The sequence below is a fragment of the Crassostrea angulata genome, unplaced genomic scaffold (assembly GCF_025612915.1).
Source record: "Crassostrea angulata isolate pt1a10 unplaced genomic scaffold, ASM2561291v2 HiC_scaffold_144, whole genome shotgun sequence".
Classification (NCBI taxonomy): Eukaryota; Metazoa; Mollusca; class Bivalvia; order Ostreida; family Ostreidae; genus Magallana; species Magallana angulata.
Window position 1 is genome coordinate 52,202 of NW_026441699.1, and position 16,194 is coordinate 68,395.

The 16,194-nt window shown below is 32.4% G+C and overlaps 1 protein-coding gene across 1 annotated transcript; it reads left to right on the plus strand.

The window, feature by feature from the left end:
- Positions 1–3,800: 3,800 nt before the first annotated feature.
- On the plus strand, positions 3,801–12,884 carry LOC128169505 (uncharacterized). The gene is made up of 5 exons (XM_052835634.1): positions 3,801–4,180; positions 4,970–5,069; positions 5,462–5,635; positions 7,650–7,880; positions 11,879–12,884. Exons 1-5 carry the CDS (start codon positions 3,866–3,868, stop codon positions 12,091–12,093), a joined length of 1,035 nt encoding a protein of 344 aa, XP_052691594.1. The 5' UTR covers positions 3,801–3,865; the 3' UTR covers positions 12,094–12,884.
- The last annotated feature ends 3,310 nt before the right edge of the window (positions 12,885–16,194 follow it).

Here is a 16,194-nt window from a genome sequence, read left to right on the forward strand (position 1 = left end):
ATAGATTTACTGTCAGATTTAAGATGAAAATAATACAAAAATCTAACACAATATTATTATAAACTTATTCTGTCCATACTTTTGTGGCAATTCTGCAATAATTGAGTTTCGTGAAAAGTAAAGTTATTGTATTCTTGATAAGATATTTTTTCTATTCACAACATTATTGGACATCAACTTTAAGGTGGCTTAATAAAACTTGAAATAATTTCTCAAACTGGTAAAAAATTACTCGATTACGATAGATAGATGATGTACATGAAGCAGGAAGGCAAGGAGTAGGAAGCAACAACAAAAAAATTCATTCTGAATTTCAAACATAATTTTTTAGTATTATGGACATTATATTCAAATTTGGTTCCTTTTCGTTGCACAAAGAACCATTATCCACACGAATATCGGTATTTTGCGGGACGGAACAGAATTTGAGATAACTGTTGAAAAATGTATATTTATATTTGAAATATGTTTGAAAATGTTCTAGTTTCTTAGATGTTGTATCAGTAAATGAAAAATTATTCTTACAAGTGTAATTATTTTCATGAAATATTTAGAATGGTTGTAATCAGATATTTTTTTTATTTTTTTTTTTTATTGTGGTGTTTACCATGAAATGCATGATTTTTGAAAAAATGGTAATCAATTTCGATGAATGGATGTTATTAATTTTTTTTTTATTTTAATAAGCCATGATTGTAAAAATCCATTTATGAAAATATTATCAGTTCCCTAAAATAGACCTCATTCTCATCTGTGTTGCTTTTTTTTTTTAAAAACAAAGAGAAATATATACAGTATAAAAAAGAGTATTTGTAACATTTCTCATATTTCAATAAGTTTGAAAGATTCCGTTCCGTTAAATACCAATATTCACACGGGTAATGGTATTTTGCGGAACGGAACGAAACCGGAAGAAAAATTTTAAGAAGTAAGGTAAATATTGAATATTTATCTTTTTCCTTGCGAATGTCCTTAGTATATTTTAGAATTCATCTTAATGTAGAAATGGGCATTGCGTTTTTTGCTTGCTTGAGTAACAAACTTGTAAACTCACCCGTGTAAATAACATAAAATGGATTAAGGAATGAAATAAAAGTTGACGTTTTACACAACACAAGCACACAAACGCTGGAATGATATGCACATACGCAAGATGTGTGAATGGATGAAATGGTTTGTTAGTTTACTTCATTTATTTCGAAGGAATATAGAAACGGCGAGAAGTTGTTATGATATGTTTCATATTTTAGTAAGTTTGAAAGATTCCGTTCCGTTCCGTTAAATACCAATATCCACACGGGTAATGGTATTTTGCGGAACGAAACGGAACCGGAAGAAAATTATTGAGAATAGAGATTACTTTATTATTTTTAATCGATGTTGCGCATAGATCCATTGCGTTTGGTTTAAATCTCAAATTTATATGTTCATTGTCAATCTTGCATCTGAAAAAACCCAGTGCGTTTTGGGTTTATTTAGGGAAAGAAACGTGTAATGACGTATAGGGCAATGCGTGGCATATTTCATGTAATACACATGTGTTGCTTTAAAACATCAAAATTTGAGAGAAAAAACCTTCCATATAAGACGGGTTTAATTGAAATAATGGCCTTTTTTTAAAATTTCAGTTTCCCCGTTAGGGGCCACTTAACTGGTTCCGTTCCGCAAAGTACCAATAGCCCTCATCAGTTCCTTCCTAGCTTTATTCAGTACATCACGAACAACTGCAAGCTTTTTTTTGGGGGGGGGGAGTAAAAGAAAAACCCCTTTAAACAAAACTACCCCCTAATGTTACAATACAAGTGACTCTGTATTCCTTAGTGCTATCAGATCAGATATGAGAGGACGCATCGTATCTTAACCTGATAAGGTTTGGATTGAGTAATTTGTCGGAAATTGATTTGGTTTGAGTAACTACCTAATTGGTAAATAATTTATAGCTTTTCAATCTTTATTCTAATATAAAACGAAACATCGATAAAACACATTTAATTTTTAATATTTCGTGGAAATTTACGATAAGATAAATTGATCACGATAATTTTGACTAAAGTCGTTGTGAAGCAACGAGAATGTTTTCAGCTGCAGGTGAGAGTCGAAAAAACAAGTTGTAACGAATAATTAGCATATGTGTTTTTTACTTTTACAATAAATAAACCAAGCTTATATTAAATAGCAATATGCCTTACGTCAACTACAACAGCGCACGATATTAAATTGACCTTTAATCCCTAACAATTGCAGAAGATGTAAATAAAATGGGGACATAATTATCTAAATAATTTCTAAAAAGATAATAAAAGGTAAATATAATGGTTAATCGGTTGCACACCAGTCCTCCTTAATTTGTCGTTTTGATAAATTATAAAAAGGCTTTGTACGATCTGTCTATGCTTTGCTTCCAAGTGCGCTGTTACGATACGTTTATACAATACAAAACCATAAATAACTGAGGACCTCAAAGAGTATTTGTTTAAAAATTTCAACTACTTTTTCGCATTCACATGTAATGTTTTCATGAATTTTAAATATCAGGTTTACTCAACGTTGACGAGGTCAAGTGTGATACATGTACGTAATGAAATATATATATTTTTTTCCCTAGTGTCCAGTTTCCTTAGCTGTGATATAGCAAGTGCCGCACACAAGTCACTAGAAATCAGGGAGCTGATGTTTAATACCTTAACATGTAGCTTACTTGTTGAACTTCTTATAACAAATATGATGTTGCATCACTAAGTTCTACATATAATGAAGTTATTTTCTTTATATAGAGATACAAATAAATATGTAATGAGAAAATAACTTCAGAGTATTCGATTATAGGTTTTTAATTGTCCTTCAAGAGGCTTTCTTTTACACAAGCAAATGTGTATTGATTAAAATTTTTGAAAATGTATCTCTCCCATTTATTTGATAACATTATTTACTTATCAAATATTCGTTTTAATAATCTAATGGATATTAATTACCTATTAGGAAATAAATTCAAAATGTGAATTACAAGATCCAGTAAAAAAGACAAGCAAATACGGTTCACATTATTATTTTTGAGTGCACAATTCAAGTTGTTCAAGGAAAAAGAAAAAGGTTTTCGTGATTTTTTTTCTATAGAACAATATAATGCCTGTAAATAAATATTAAAATATCTAAAAAATAATAAAAATACGATTTATGTAATATTCAAGGTTTAAAATATTTGACTTATATAACAATATTCTAGCTTTCGGTCTTTACATTTAAAGAAACACCAGGTACACATGCCTGACTGATAGAAAGCTAAATTGCACAAAAAACAAATACATTTTAAAAAAAAAATTACTTTCATATAAAGAAAATATACTGTAACTCGATTTCACAATGTATTTTTGCCTTAAGTAAATGAAGGGCATGTTATAAACTTTTGATTAAAGAAACTACTGAAAATACCATAACACAGAATTATGCCGATATTTCGTGTATTTAAATAAAAATAAATACTTTACAAAGTATTTCGTACCTTATAATAAATCACACCGTTACAATGAGAGAGAGAGAAAGAGAGAATAAAATGTCACATGAACTGCAGAATATTATATTAGGGAATTAATATTTTTTCTAGATTTAATGTTTAACCTTAGCAAAGGTAAATCGATTAAAATTGATGAACGCGACAAAATTGCTTCTTTTCTAAAAGTCTTGATTACCGATTCATTATTCATTTTAACATTTAAGTGCTTATTGATTGCAGATTATTCAATAGATCAAAACTTTAAAATACAAACTCAATATGAAATACAAACTCAAACGGTATTAGAATGTTTTACTCTGAACTGCGCATTCGCACTGTTCAGTGTACAAATAAACCGTAGATTTCTACAGTACAATGTTGCTATTCAAAATCATCTCATGTCCATGGTTTTTGATAAGTTTCCTCGTGCCGTGTTATGGCAGCCTGCAACTGGGCTTTTCTAAACTTCAGCGAGGACACAGACTGGACAGGAAACTGATCCAATCCTTCCCAGAACTCAGTTTCTTGGACTGTGTGATAGAATGTCTAGTAACACCACGATGTAAATCTGTCAACTATTTCAAAGGGGCTAATTTCTGTGAAATCAATTACGAAAATAAGACGACAGCAGAGACTAGGTACATGGAGAGTGCTGGATGGGTGTACAGTGAAAAGGAGCATTGGCCTAAGGTAAATGTGTTAAATCTATATTAACTAATATCTATACTCTATCCCAAGACAAAATATATATACAGCACAATTTTAAATGGCTATTTACTATTTATATTGTCTGCGACAATATTATGGAATCATTTTTATGTAATTTGAATTTTAAGACAATTATTGTGATATGTACTTTTTCTTGATAAAATAAATATAGTGAGCATAGTGATTTAATTTAAAAATCAGGAATATACTTTTAATTTTTAAATAGGCTGGGTCTGATCGGTGCTGCAGGTTAACGTTCAGTTAGAATTATTGATTGACGAGTTACCTTTTTAATGACTACAAAATGGAGGATAACTGTTTATATTTCTGTTTTATCAAAAGAAATAAAAGTGAAAAATACGGCGAGTGTTCGGCTAGTTCCCGAGTTATCGCCGATAAGAAAGTGCCCAATTCGGCGCAAACCCGTTGATTTTATCGTATTGGGCTTCGAATGCTCTGTTTTAGCTATAAAGTGTATTAAATAGCCAATTTTCTTAACCAATGATTTAATTAGAATATATTTAAATTTTGTTGTGTTGCGCGTTATAGCCGCATGCGTTGTTAAAACAAACGCGTCGCTCTATGACGTCAACGTACTAACTAATATACCAAGTCAAACTATCAGTACATGTGAACATTATTATACACGTTCAGTTAGTCCATCCATAACTATCATATTTCATATTTAATAAATTGCACGTTTGATCATTAAAATTTTACTGTGATTTTAAGGGGTTTATTTAATAATAAAGATTCACCTTTAACATTTAGGAGCTGGCTGGAGCTTGTTCGAACTCAACCTGTGGAATCAACCAGACATGTAAACACAAGAAATATTCCGAGGATAAATTCTTTGAATGTGTTTTGTCAGGTAAAATCATCCGGTACTTTGCTTTAATGCAAATACATACCATTAATAATATACATGTGTTACATGTAGATAATTGGTTTTCCTTATGCATATTGGACAAAAACTCAAGTATCAAAGAGAGCTCCTTTTTTTAAATAAAAATAACTCATCTAAACAAAACTTTTAAAAACCCGTTTGTCGACAAGTATTATGTTTAAATTGAACACATTATACTATAATACTTTCAGGAATTAAAATTGTTAGATTTAGATAATTATTAATCTAACTGTCAGTTGAAGAAAATATCATAATAGACTAGAGAAATTGAAAACATTGTCATACCTTTTTGTAAAGGTAAAATTTAGCCTCTTATCCTAGGTATTAATTTTAGTGTATGTGCCTTTATTTATAAGATTGTGGAATACCCGATCAAAATGGAATAGATCTGAATACAACACGACGTGAGGACGCCATTGGTCTACACAGGAGGATACACGCCTCATGTTTTGACGGATACTCCCAGTCTGGTTCAGGATGGCTGATCTGTCAGTCAAACGGAGAGTGGAAATACGACATTGTCTGTACAGGTGAATATGGGCGCGCTTGATTAAGCTTCACTTGGTGTACACCGGTATACACCGGTGTAAAAATGTTGTATTGTATATCAAATCCACTTCAATGGTGTAGTGTACATGTTGTAGGGAAGTTAAAATGAAAATGACGGAAAAGGGTGCAGTTTTAACAAAGAATCTGCTGTTGTGCAACAGTTCGTAGTTTTTTTGTAATATAAATGCAATAAAATAAATACACATTTCAAATTTAATGGCTTTCATACAAACGACAACTTATATGCGACGTCTAATTCGTTACATTACTTAAAATCATTTTCCAAGTTTCCATCATAACATTCGTCCGCCATATTGGTTTCAGTGCTACACCCAACAAAACATGCCCCTGACTCGGTGTAGAAAAGTGTATACCCGGTGTACACCTAAACGCTACACCTTTGCACTTGATTTACAAAAGTGTACACTGTGTACACCTTTTAGTAAAATCATGCGCGCCCATATATGCTAATATGATATGTGAGCAGGTAAATTATTCATGCAAATATGCTAATATGATGTGTGAGCAGGTAAATTATTCATGCTTTAGTTTTGAAAAACAGATGCTGTATGAAATGCATGTAAAATGAAACCAAGATTTCCAATAATGCAACAAGTAAAATGAAACCGGTTTATTAATATTTTTCGATACCACGAGTACTGAGCCACATTCAGTGCACCAGCAATGCCAACAGTTAAGAACAACGCAGTGAAAGTGTTATTAAACACAATGTTTGTAAATAGTTATATTTAGCAAATAAAATGATTGACAATTGAAATGTTCCAATGAACATGAAATAAAACACGTACAACTGTGCAAACAACATAACCCACTAAAGCGTGTGTAGCATTTTTAAAGGTCTATTTTTTTGTTAATAATGATAGACGTAAACCATTGAAAAAATCAATATCTTCATATTAATCATATATTTCAACATTTTTATTTTCTGTACTTTTTTACAATTTCTTTTCTTTGTTTTCCCAAGATGTTTAGTTCTGCATTAAAATCATTATCAAACCTTCTCCGGTCTGCATTTAACTTGAAAACTTTATGAACAAAGAAAAAATCACCAAGCACATATTTAATATATATGTACCCTCTTGTTTCTTTGAATGGCTATTGTTGTGTTTTCGCCTGTAGATCTATCAGATATATCTGTCTTACTACTTTTATATATATCGTATTAGTAAATTGGGTTCATTGAGTAATACTGTTACTGTATACCGGGGATTTCGTCCCGTGTTATCTCCACCCCTTTTACTTGCAAACGGTTCGCCATGTTTTGAAATCGCCCAGACACAGTTGATTAAAGCGAAATAATTTGAAATAATGGAAATCGCCAAGTCTTGAATTCAGCCGCTGACAACGAGGGCGGGAAAGGGGCGAAAATGAAACTGAGGCAAACATTTCCTTGTATACAGTATGTGTTAAATTTTTAATTTAAGGCGACGTATAAACCATCGAAAAAGCTTTTGCTTTTTTTGATACTGAATTATTTATTGTTCAACATGATTATCAAATGAAAATAAAATTGGTGGTTGTTTTTTAAGATCGATTTTCATTTCTCGTCCATCAGTTTAAAACTTTGGGTGCAAAATATTATCAGCGTAACTAAAAAAGGTTAAATAAGACAAAAAATCGATACTCCGGATGTAGTATGTCATGTTATATTTAAACGGCAAAGTTTGGCATCGGCTGTCATGTAAACGCATGTAGCAAACATCCACGTTCCCATTATTTTCAGATATCCATTTTTTCATCAAATTTTGGTGTTTTTATTGCAAACCTTACTCTTGTTCATATTGAACCAGTGTAAAATGTTCAACATGTAACATATTGATGCTAAAAAGTGTTGAATACAAGTCATTTAGCTATCCTCAGAAATTGAACATTTTTAATTACAACTCTATTTATCAAAGTAAATTTAGCATTCAATGTATATAGTATGGTCTTATCATTATCATGAAAATCTTATTTTTGGATTATCGTTGACAGTTCTGCCGAACATTGCATTACGTAAACCTGCCAAACAATCATTAACATTACTTCACTATCACGCCACGTATGCAGTGGATGGCAATAGAGGAACTGACGTTGGTGTAGACATGTGTGCAGTCACAGGTGATGGCGACAGCAATCCCTGGTGGAGGGTGGATCTGCAGGCTGTGTATACCATCACATCTGTCAGAATACTCAACAGAGGAATAGATAATTCATACGGAACAGGTAAGTGTAAAAAGAAACAACATTGTAAATTAAATCGATTCGGAGGTTAGTGTAGAAAAACATTGTAAATTGAAATTGAATCGAAATATAGTAAATCAAGAAAACACTGAAGTTTAGATTTTGGTTTTTATATCCATACCTATGATCAAATAAGTGAAATTAAAAATGGTTACTGGATGACATACATGAATGGGACAATATATCAGCTCAGTTTATAGAGTCAGCATATTCGGATAGGATTAAATGAGAGGTAAGTGTAAAAAGTAACAACATTGCCAGTCTTGATTTTTGCTTTTTATGTCCATACCTTATTAATGTATAACATCACAACTGTCAGAATACTTAACAAAGAAAAAGACAGTTAAACACAGCTAAGCGTATCTAAAAACAACATAACAAAATCGAAGTGTAGCAAATGTAGAGGAAAATGTTGTTTTAATTCTAGTCAGTTGGTTCATAGCTTCGATCGAATGGAGTCCCAAAAATATTGATTTACTATTTTGTTTTATCCGAAACTCTTTTATTTCCTCTTTCATTCTACACAGTATCTAAATCATCTTTTGGAATATGATAAGGATGTAACTTTTATACATGCGCAATAAGATTTCAGAAATTTAATTTATACCAAGGGATCAATTAGATGCTGAAAAATTATGTTTATTCTGTTTTACAAAAAAAAAGGTCCAATAAATTAACTAGTTTACATGTATGCATCAGCCAAATCAACCCCTGGCATATAATTTTAACCATAAGGATAAAAAATGTGCCAAAAATTACGTTGTTTTGTTTGTTTGTTTGTTTTGTTTTTTTTTACAAAAAAAAATAGTTCCAAAAACTCCTAAAACATTTTTCACAATAGCTGATTTTTTCCCTTAAAATATGGAATTGGATATCGTTCAGACGCACGAAAACCTTTATAAAAATAATTTTCATATGTTTGATAAATAGTAGCTAAAATGACTTTAGTTCCCACAACTAAAAATTTCTGGAGTTTAAATAAATGGGCAATAAGGTGTTAGATGATATTAAATTATTTGATTGCTAAAGTGGATTTAACCTTACCCCCCCCCCCCCCCCCAACACACACACATAAACACACATACCAACCGAAAAAAAAACACACAAAAAATAATCCTAACATTCATAATTAATATAATTGTAAAAAATATATTGAAATATTATTGGTGGTCTTAAAATACAATTAACTGGTTAAAAATTGCAAAGAAAAATATAAACAATATGATTTTTTACTCTAAAAAACTATAAACGATAATCGGTGGTGGTAACATATACTCAAGTTATATTTATTGACAACAAAAAGTTAGAATGATTCCCATCCTACAGTATCGACCAGACCCAACCTAACAGAAAGTAAACTCCAACTAAACGCTGGGTTTACTTTCTGGGATAACGCCGGGTTTACTAGAGTGGACGCTTAGTAAATCCTTTGTGGACGCAGAGAGTAAACCCCGATCAGAAGTATACCCCGGAAAACAGACAGTACATGTGTATTCAAAATATACATGTACAAAGAGCAGGAATTACAGGCAGTAGGATAGTAAGATAAAAGACAGGTCTGCTTCACAATTTAGTGCGTACAGTTGACCCAAAAAGCAAGTCCCGAGTAAAAAAAAAGCAAACCCGTGTGGACAAAAATTTAAAAAAAAACAAAAACCCAAAGTAAACCTCAATTGTAAACCCGGGGTTCAAATGGGGTTTACTCTTCAAACAAGTGAAAAGCTGTCAATGTGACAGCAAACCGGGTTTTCTTTTATGTGAACTGTATCCATAATCCATGTCAACCCTTATCCAGTGAAATGGAGTACCCTACATGTATATGCAACATTTTGCCAAAAAATGACTAAGTTCAAAAGCTAGTATCTTTTCGATAAATTATCGGGAATCAAAATCCTAGCAATATGCACACCTCTGATATATGTAAAACTGATCTACAAAAGAACAACTTTCTATCTTGAGAACTGTAGGAGTAGTTATCCGTACAATGAGGGTACCCTATATGCAATATTTTGCCAAAAAATGACTAAGTTCAAAAACTGGTATTTTTTCGATAAATTATCAGAAATCAAAATCCTAGCAATATGCACACCTCTGATATATGTACAACTGATCTGCAAAAGAACAATTTCCTATCTTGAAAACTGTAGGAGGAGTTATCCGTACAATGAGGGTACCCTATATGCAATATTTTGCCAAAAAATGACCAAGTTCAAAAGCTGGTATTTTTTCGATAAATTACACATGTATCGGAAATCAAAATCCTAGCAATAAGCACACCTCTGATATATGTACAATTGATCTGCAAAAGAACAACTTCCTATCTTGAGAACTGTAGGAGGAGTTATCCATACAATGAGGGTTCCCTATATGCAATATTTTGCCAAAAAATGACTAAGTTCAAAAGCTGGTATGTTTTCGATAAATTATCGGAAATCAAAATCCTAGCAATATGCACACCTCTGATATATGTACAATTGATCTGCAAAAGAACAAATTCCTATCTTGAACACTGTAGGAGGAGTACCCTTTTGGCAGCCGCCCGCCCGCCCGCCCGCCCGCCCGCCATTTTCACCATTTTAATAACCGGATTTTTCCGTTGGAAAACCCGGTTAAAATTATTTAAGTTGCGAAACAATCTCTTGATATATATATATATATATATATATATATATATATATATATATATATATATATATATATATATATCACAGAGAAATTCACCTTTTTAAAGCTCCACCTCCGCCCCGGCCAGGGCTTGAACTCACGACTTCTGGAACCCATTCTCCTAGCAGTGAGCGGCCACCGCACTAACCACTGGGGCATCTAGACAATACAAATATCTTGCTTTCGACGACGAAAGGTAACTAGCGCGCTGGTCGCTCACTACACGGTCGTTTACGATACAGGTGGAATGCAGTTAAACGACAATTTGAGAAGATCGGGCCGATACACATTGAAAAAAAGCTATGAACTAATTGTTCACAAAGATTATTATATTCCCCTGTAACGATGTAAATGTATGTTACTTTTAAAATCATTATCGCAAAAAGTAAAAGGCTTCAGGCCACGATCACCTCATTGTAAAGGCAAGCACACCATTCACAAAGCTTGCAGCTGTATTTTTTAAACAGAACCGTGGAAAAAATAAAGCGTTCTGTTTAAAAAGCAAACTGAACCGATCCGTGCAACTTGCTCTGTACATATCCTAATGACCATAGTTTGACTTATTTTAGATGTGTCATACAAGCTGAAGGATTAAAATTTTCACATCTGGCCGATCACTGGCCATCAGACATAAAGAAAACCGTTACTGTGTACGTTATTCAAGAATATATGGTACAAAAATCGCTAGTTTTTCTTAAAAATGGGTTTCGAGAAATTTGAAATGCATGTTCAATCGATTGCATACAGTAAAGATATAATACGTGTCCATAAAATGAAAAAAAAAAAAAGCTACGAACTAATTGTATATATCAAAAGAAATGTGTAAATACATGCAAAATACATATAGCCTGAAGAGAAAACGAAATGTCTGACTGTACACAAGATGTCGTTTCAGATAAAATATTCGATGGCGTGTTCGGTTAGACTTGCATATAGAAACATGTGCATGAGCATATAGAATTAATATCTGAATAGAAAAAAAATGAATAACTTTATAACAGTTGATAACTGTCTAGACTTTAGGAGTGAAACGCAATTTTTTTTCACAAAGATTATAACATTCCCCTGTAATAATGTACATGTATGTTACTTTTAAAATCATTATCGCAAAAAGTAAAAGGCTTCAGGCCACGACCATCTCATTGTAAAGGCAAGTACACCATTCATAAAGCTTGCAGATGTATTTTTGAACAGAACCGTGAAAAAAATAAAGCGTTCTGTTTAAAAAGCAAACTGAACAATCCGTGCAACTGGTGTTGTAGCATATTGTTGTGTTCTGTACATATCCTAAATGATCATAAACTGACTTATTTTAGATTTGTCATACCGGCTGAAGGATGTTACCATCACCGTGGGAATGACAGAATCAGATGTGAACACTCCCTGTGGTTTCTTTGCTGGTCCCGGTACTGCGTCACAGCTGGTCGTCATCGACTGTCCGACATCAACACAGGGGAGATTCGTAAAGATCTCCAAGACAACAGAGGCCCTCACGCTTTGTGAAGTTGACGTGTTTGGCGTACCCGTCTAATCATCAAATTAATTGGTGTCATAGATAAAAAGTTACCGTATAAAAAAAAATGCATTTGTTTGTGCATCCAGGATAACTAATTATGTATCTTTTTTAATTCAGCTGGACAAGTCTTAATTATGCCTTCAGTCAGCTCAAGCATACATGTATCTTTTACAACATATACCACAGCATACAATTTGACAGAGCACTGTAATCTTTTACCACTGCTTTGGAATCCGATATCATAACATATAATCTCATGATTGCAATTCATCATATCATAACATATCATACAGCATGGTTTAACTCACCTTTAAATGATTATATTTTAAAAAGAAATAATGTAAATATTACAGAACAGTGGTGGGCTTTGGCTTCTAATCATTTTAATTCAAATGTGTTGAACTCTTCTGTATAAAAAGGCGTTTTCGTGCAATTGTCATAGCATACCATAACATATCTTATCGTTAAGCCTTTCATTTCAAAGTTTCATACCATATCATTGTATTAGTATAGCATATCCTCAAAATAGTATAGCATATCATTTAAATCATAACCATAGCATAGCGTAATTATAATTGTAAAAGATATGCATGACATGATTATTTACATGTATATGTTCGATATGTTGCGGGATGACTCTATCTTATCTCATTTACATGCATAATACTACATACACTGGATATATTGACTGTGAATCTTTCATGTACCTTAATATGTATCAACATTTACAAAATTCGTTCGAATCAATTCGTGTTGGGTTTTTTCTGTGTTATTAATGTTGTGTCAATAAATAACAACCGAGTTTTTTTCGTTTTCTTTTGAATAGGACAGTGGATAGGATATTGTTATCATTGACCAAGAGAATAGTCTTTTATAACTTTTGTTTTTAGATTAAAAATACATAATGACGCGTTAAAACTTTACATTTTTCAAAACTTTTTTTCAATTTTTTTTTGTGCTAGCAATTTGTTTTATATAAAAAGCAGAAGAATTTTGAAGTTAATGTAGAGTTGGTCAAAATAGGGAAGGTTAATGATCCATTTGAAAGAAAAGTTGAATATAAATAATGAGATTTGCTAACTGTAGTATATGCATATTGTAGGCTGCTAACTGTACAAACTCGTGCTATTAAGATGCTTAGTTTACTACAGTGTAAAAAGCGTGCATCACATTCTATATATATAGTATGCACCAGTTTGTACAGTAAGCAATGTACAATATGCATATACTTCCATTGGTGGGGATAAAATCATGAAATGCGGTATAAAATAAATGTTTTTCACCATATGGAGTAAAATGTGGATGATTATATAACAAACCAATTTTACTTTTATCATTCACTATCTTCACAATAATTTAAAAAATACCATTGTAAAAAATATTGCAGATTTTAATGCTTACTGATTACAAAGGACATAACTGTGCTTGTATGGTCGCTATCATCATCATTGGAGCTGCAACGAGAGGAGGTAAAGAGGGTTCTTGTGGTTGAGTCAAAATCTGGTGGATTGGTGTTGATGGTGTGGGTTCTTATGCTGAAAGTAGTTTAAAAGTGCCAAAATATAAAATTTATTACTGTCATATATAAAATATTCTTTAAGGTGGATTTTTGTATAGCTGCAATACATAGTCCTCTCATGATATAATTTGGGGGGAGAGGGCTACAACTCCATAGAATCTCCATAATGTTGTAAGTGTGGGAGTGATTTACTCCCGCAACGACTTCGGCTCAAATTGTATGACAATAACATTGCATCCCTTACCTGAATGCAAAAATTGTAGTTGTGTCTAGCATAAATTAGTCCAAAACTAGAGGTACTGTGAGCAAGCTCACAATTCTGACCACCCGCTAAGAAAAAAATCATAACGCGTGTATTTTTGCTATAATAGAAAATATTGGATGAATCTATTTCACTGTCTATTTTCTCTAAATAATAACTGCTCTTTTTATGCCCCCCTTCGAAGAAGGAAAAGCATATTGCTTTGCTGCTGTCTGTCGGTCGGTTTGTCGGTCGGTCCGCCAACAGTTTCCGTTCATTTTCTTCACAGAGGATAAACATATTGAAATGAAATTTGGTATGCAGGTTTATCATGATTATACCTAGGTCAAGTTCGATATTGGGTACGATTTAGCAATTTTTGACAGCATTATAGCCCTTGGACATAGAAAAATTCTAGTTTTTTGCAGTTTCCGCTCATTTTCTTCACAGAGGATGAACATATTGAAATGAAATTTAGTATACAGGTTTATCATAATAATATCTAGGTCAAGTTTGATATTGGGTATGATCGAGCAATTTTTGACAGAGTTATGGCCCTTGGACGTAGGATAATTCTAGTTTTTTGCAGTTTCTGCTCATTTTCTACGCAGAGGATGAACATATTGAAATGAAATTTGGTATACAGGTTTATCATGATAATATCTAGGTCAAGTTTGATTTTGGGTATGATAAAGCAATTTTGGACAGGGTTATGGCCCTTGGACCTAGAAAAATTCCAGTTTTTTGAAGTTAACGTTCATTTTCTTTCAATATTGATTAAACGTTATTAGCTGTACATCAAAAAAATTTGCAAAAGCTATGTTTTACTTGATATAATAATTAGTTCAGGTAATTGCAATGATACTAAGGGATTTAAGTAAAACGGTATGTTGTTTGGGAGAGGGGGGATTCATCTTATAAAGTACCATTTCCTGTAAATCAATAAAATCAATGAATAAGCAGATAACTACCATGAAAAAGAAACCCTGGAGTTAAATCAAAAAGTTAGGTCCTCTGCATATAAAGCAGATAATTTAAACTTTATATAAAGTGAAAGCTTAACTATTTATAGAAGTAGAAATTACAGCTGGCAACTATGAAATGAATAACTTTTTGCTAAGAATATGAAATATAACGATTACAAACTTTGAAATGGTACCGGATTACGATAAATTTTAAGTTTATTCCAGGTACATTGTACCAAATGAATTTGTAGGAGACAATGCATCATAACATAATCAAAGCATCAATCGCAACGTCTCGGGCCTTTCCGGCAGGTTCGGGAAAACACCTCGAATGTATTACCTAAGCGTCCATGACATCCCCCCTTTTTGTAAAACTTGAAATAAATAGAACACATTTTACGATCTGTTTAGATATGAGTTATACTTCATTAAAGTAAACGATATACCCAAAAATATTACACAGAAGCGACATACAGGACTGTCTAGCCGATACTTATTTTAATGGGAAGCGACTCCATTTTGTATAAAATTCTAACATCCGGTTATGTTAATACATTTGAGGTGTTTTTCCGAGCCTGCCGGAAAGACCCGAGAAGTTGCGATTGTCAAAGTATGTATATCAACTTCGACCTTATTACTAGGCTCATATGATAAAATGATCAATTTTACTTGTACAGAAGTAAAATACAAAGATAAAAAAAGCGGAAAGAAACCCCGATTAACTAAGGCTGACCCAAACAATAACCAACATTAGTTAAACTTATGCATCAATTTTTCTCCTCAAAATTTACTTTTGCCTCTCAAATCGCAGCCCATCTATTATCGTTCTGTGATACTGGTCAATGCATTTCTAACTGTATAGTTCAAAGTAAGCCACATTTCAACTAAACTTCTACTGTACTGAAACCTGTAATTGCTTGGCTAACACACCTTTAATTAACTGCAATTTATTTTTCGCTTTTGTTTCTCTCTCTCGTTTCAGTATTATGCGGTAATATTTTCCGCCTTCTACGATCGGATGGAGAAGCGTCGGTCAAAACAATTTGACGAATTTTTATTAATAAAATATCTACTTGAAGGTTGTAGAAATACATGTAAACAAAGAACCATTTAATCAACTGAAATTGGCGCATGCTAAAGAAAGTAATTTCGACGAAATGTTACAATGTTAATGATAAAATCAATCAATGTTCATACATTCTGAAAAGACGGAACGAACCTTAACCAATATTATATACGGCAAAATAATTAACGGCAAATAAAAAAAAAATCTAACGACTTTTGTTAATTCACTTGATATTTATTTATTTGTACATTATATAATAATTTGCTATCTAAGAAAATTAGCAGAATGAAAATGATAATATGTAATATGATAAGAAGAATGATCT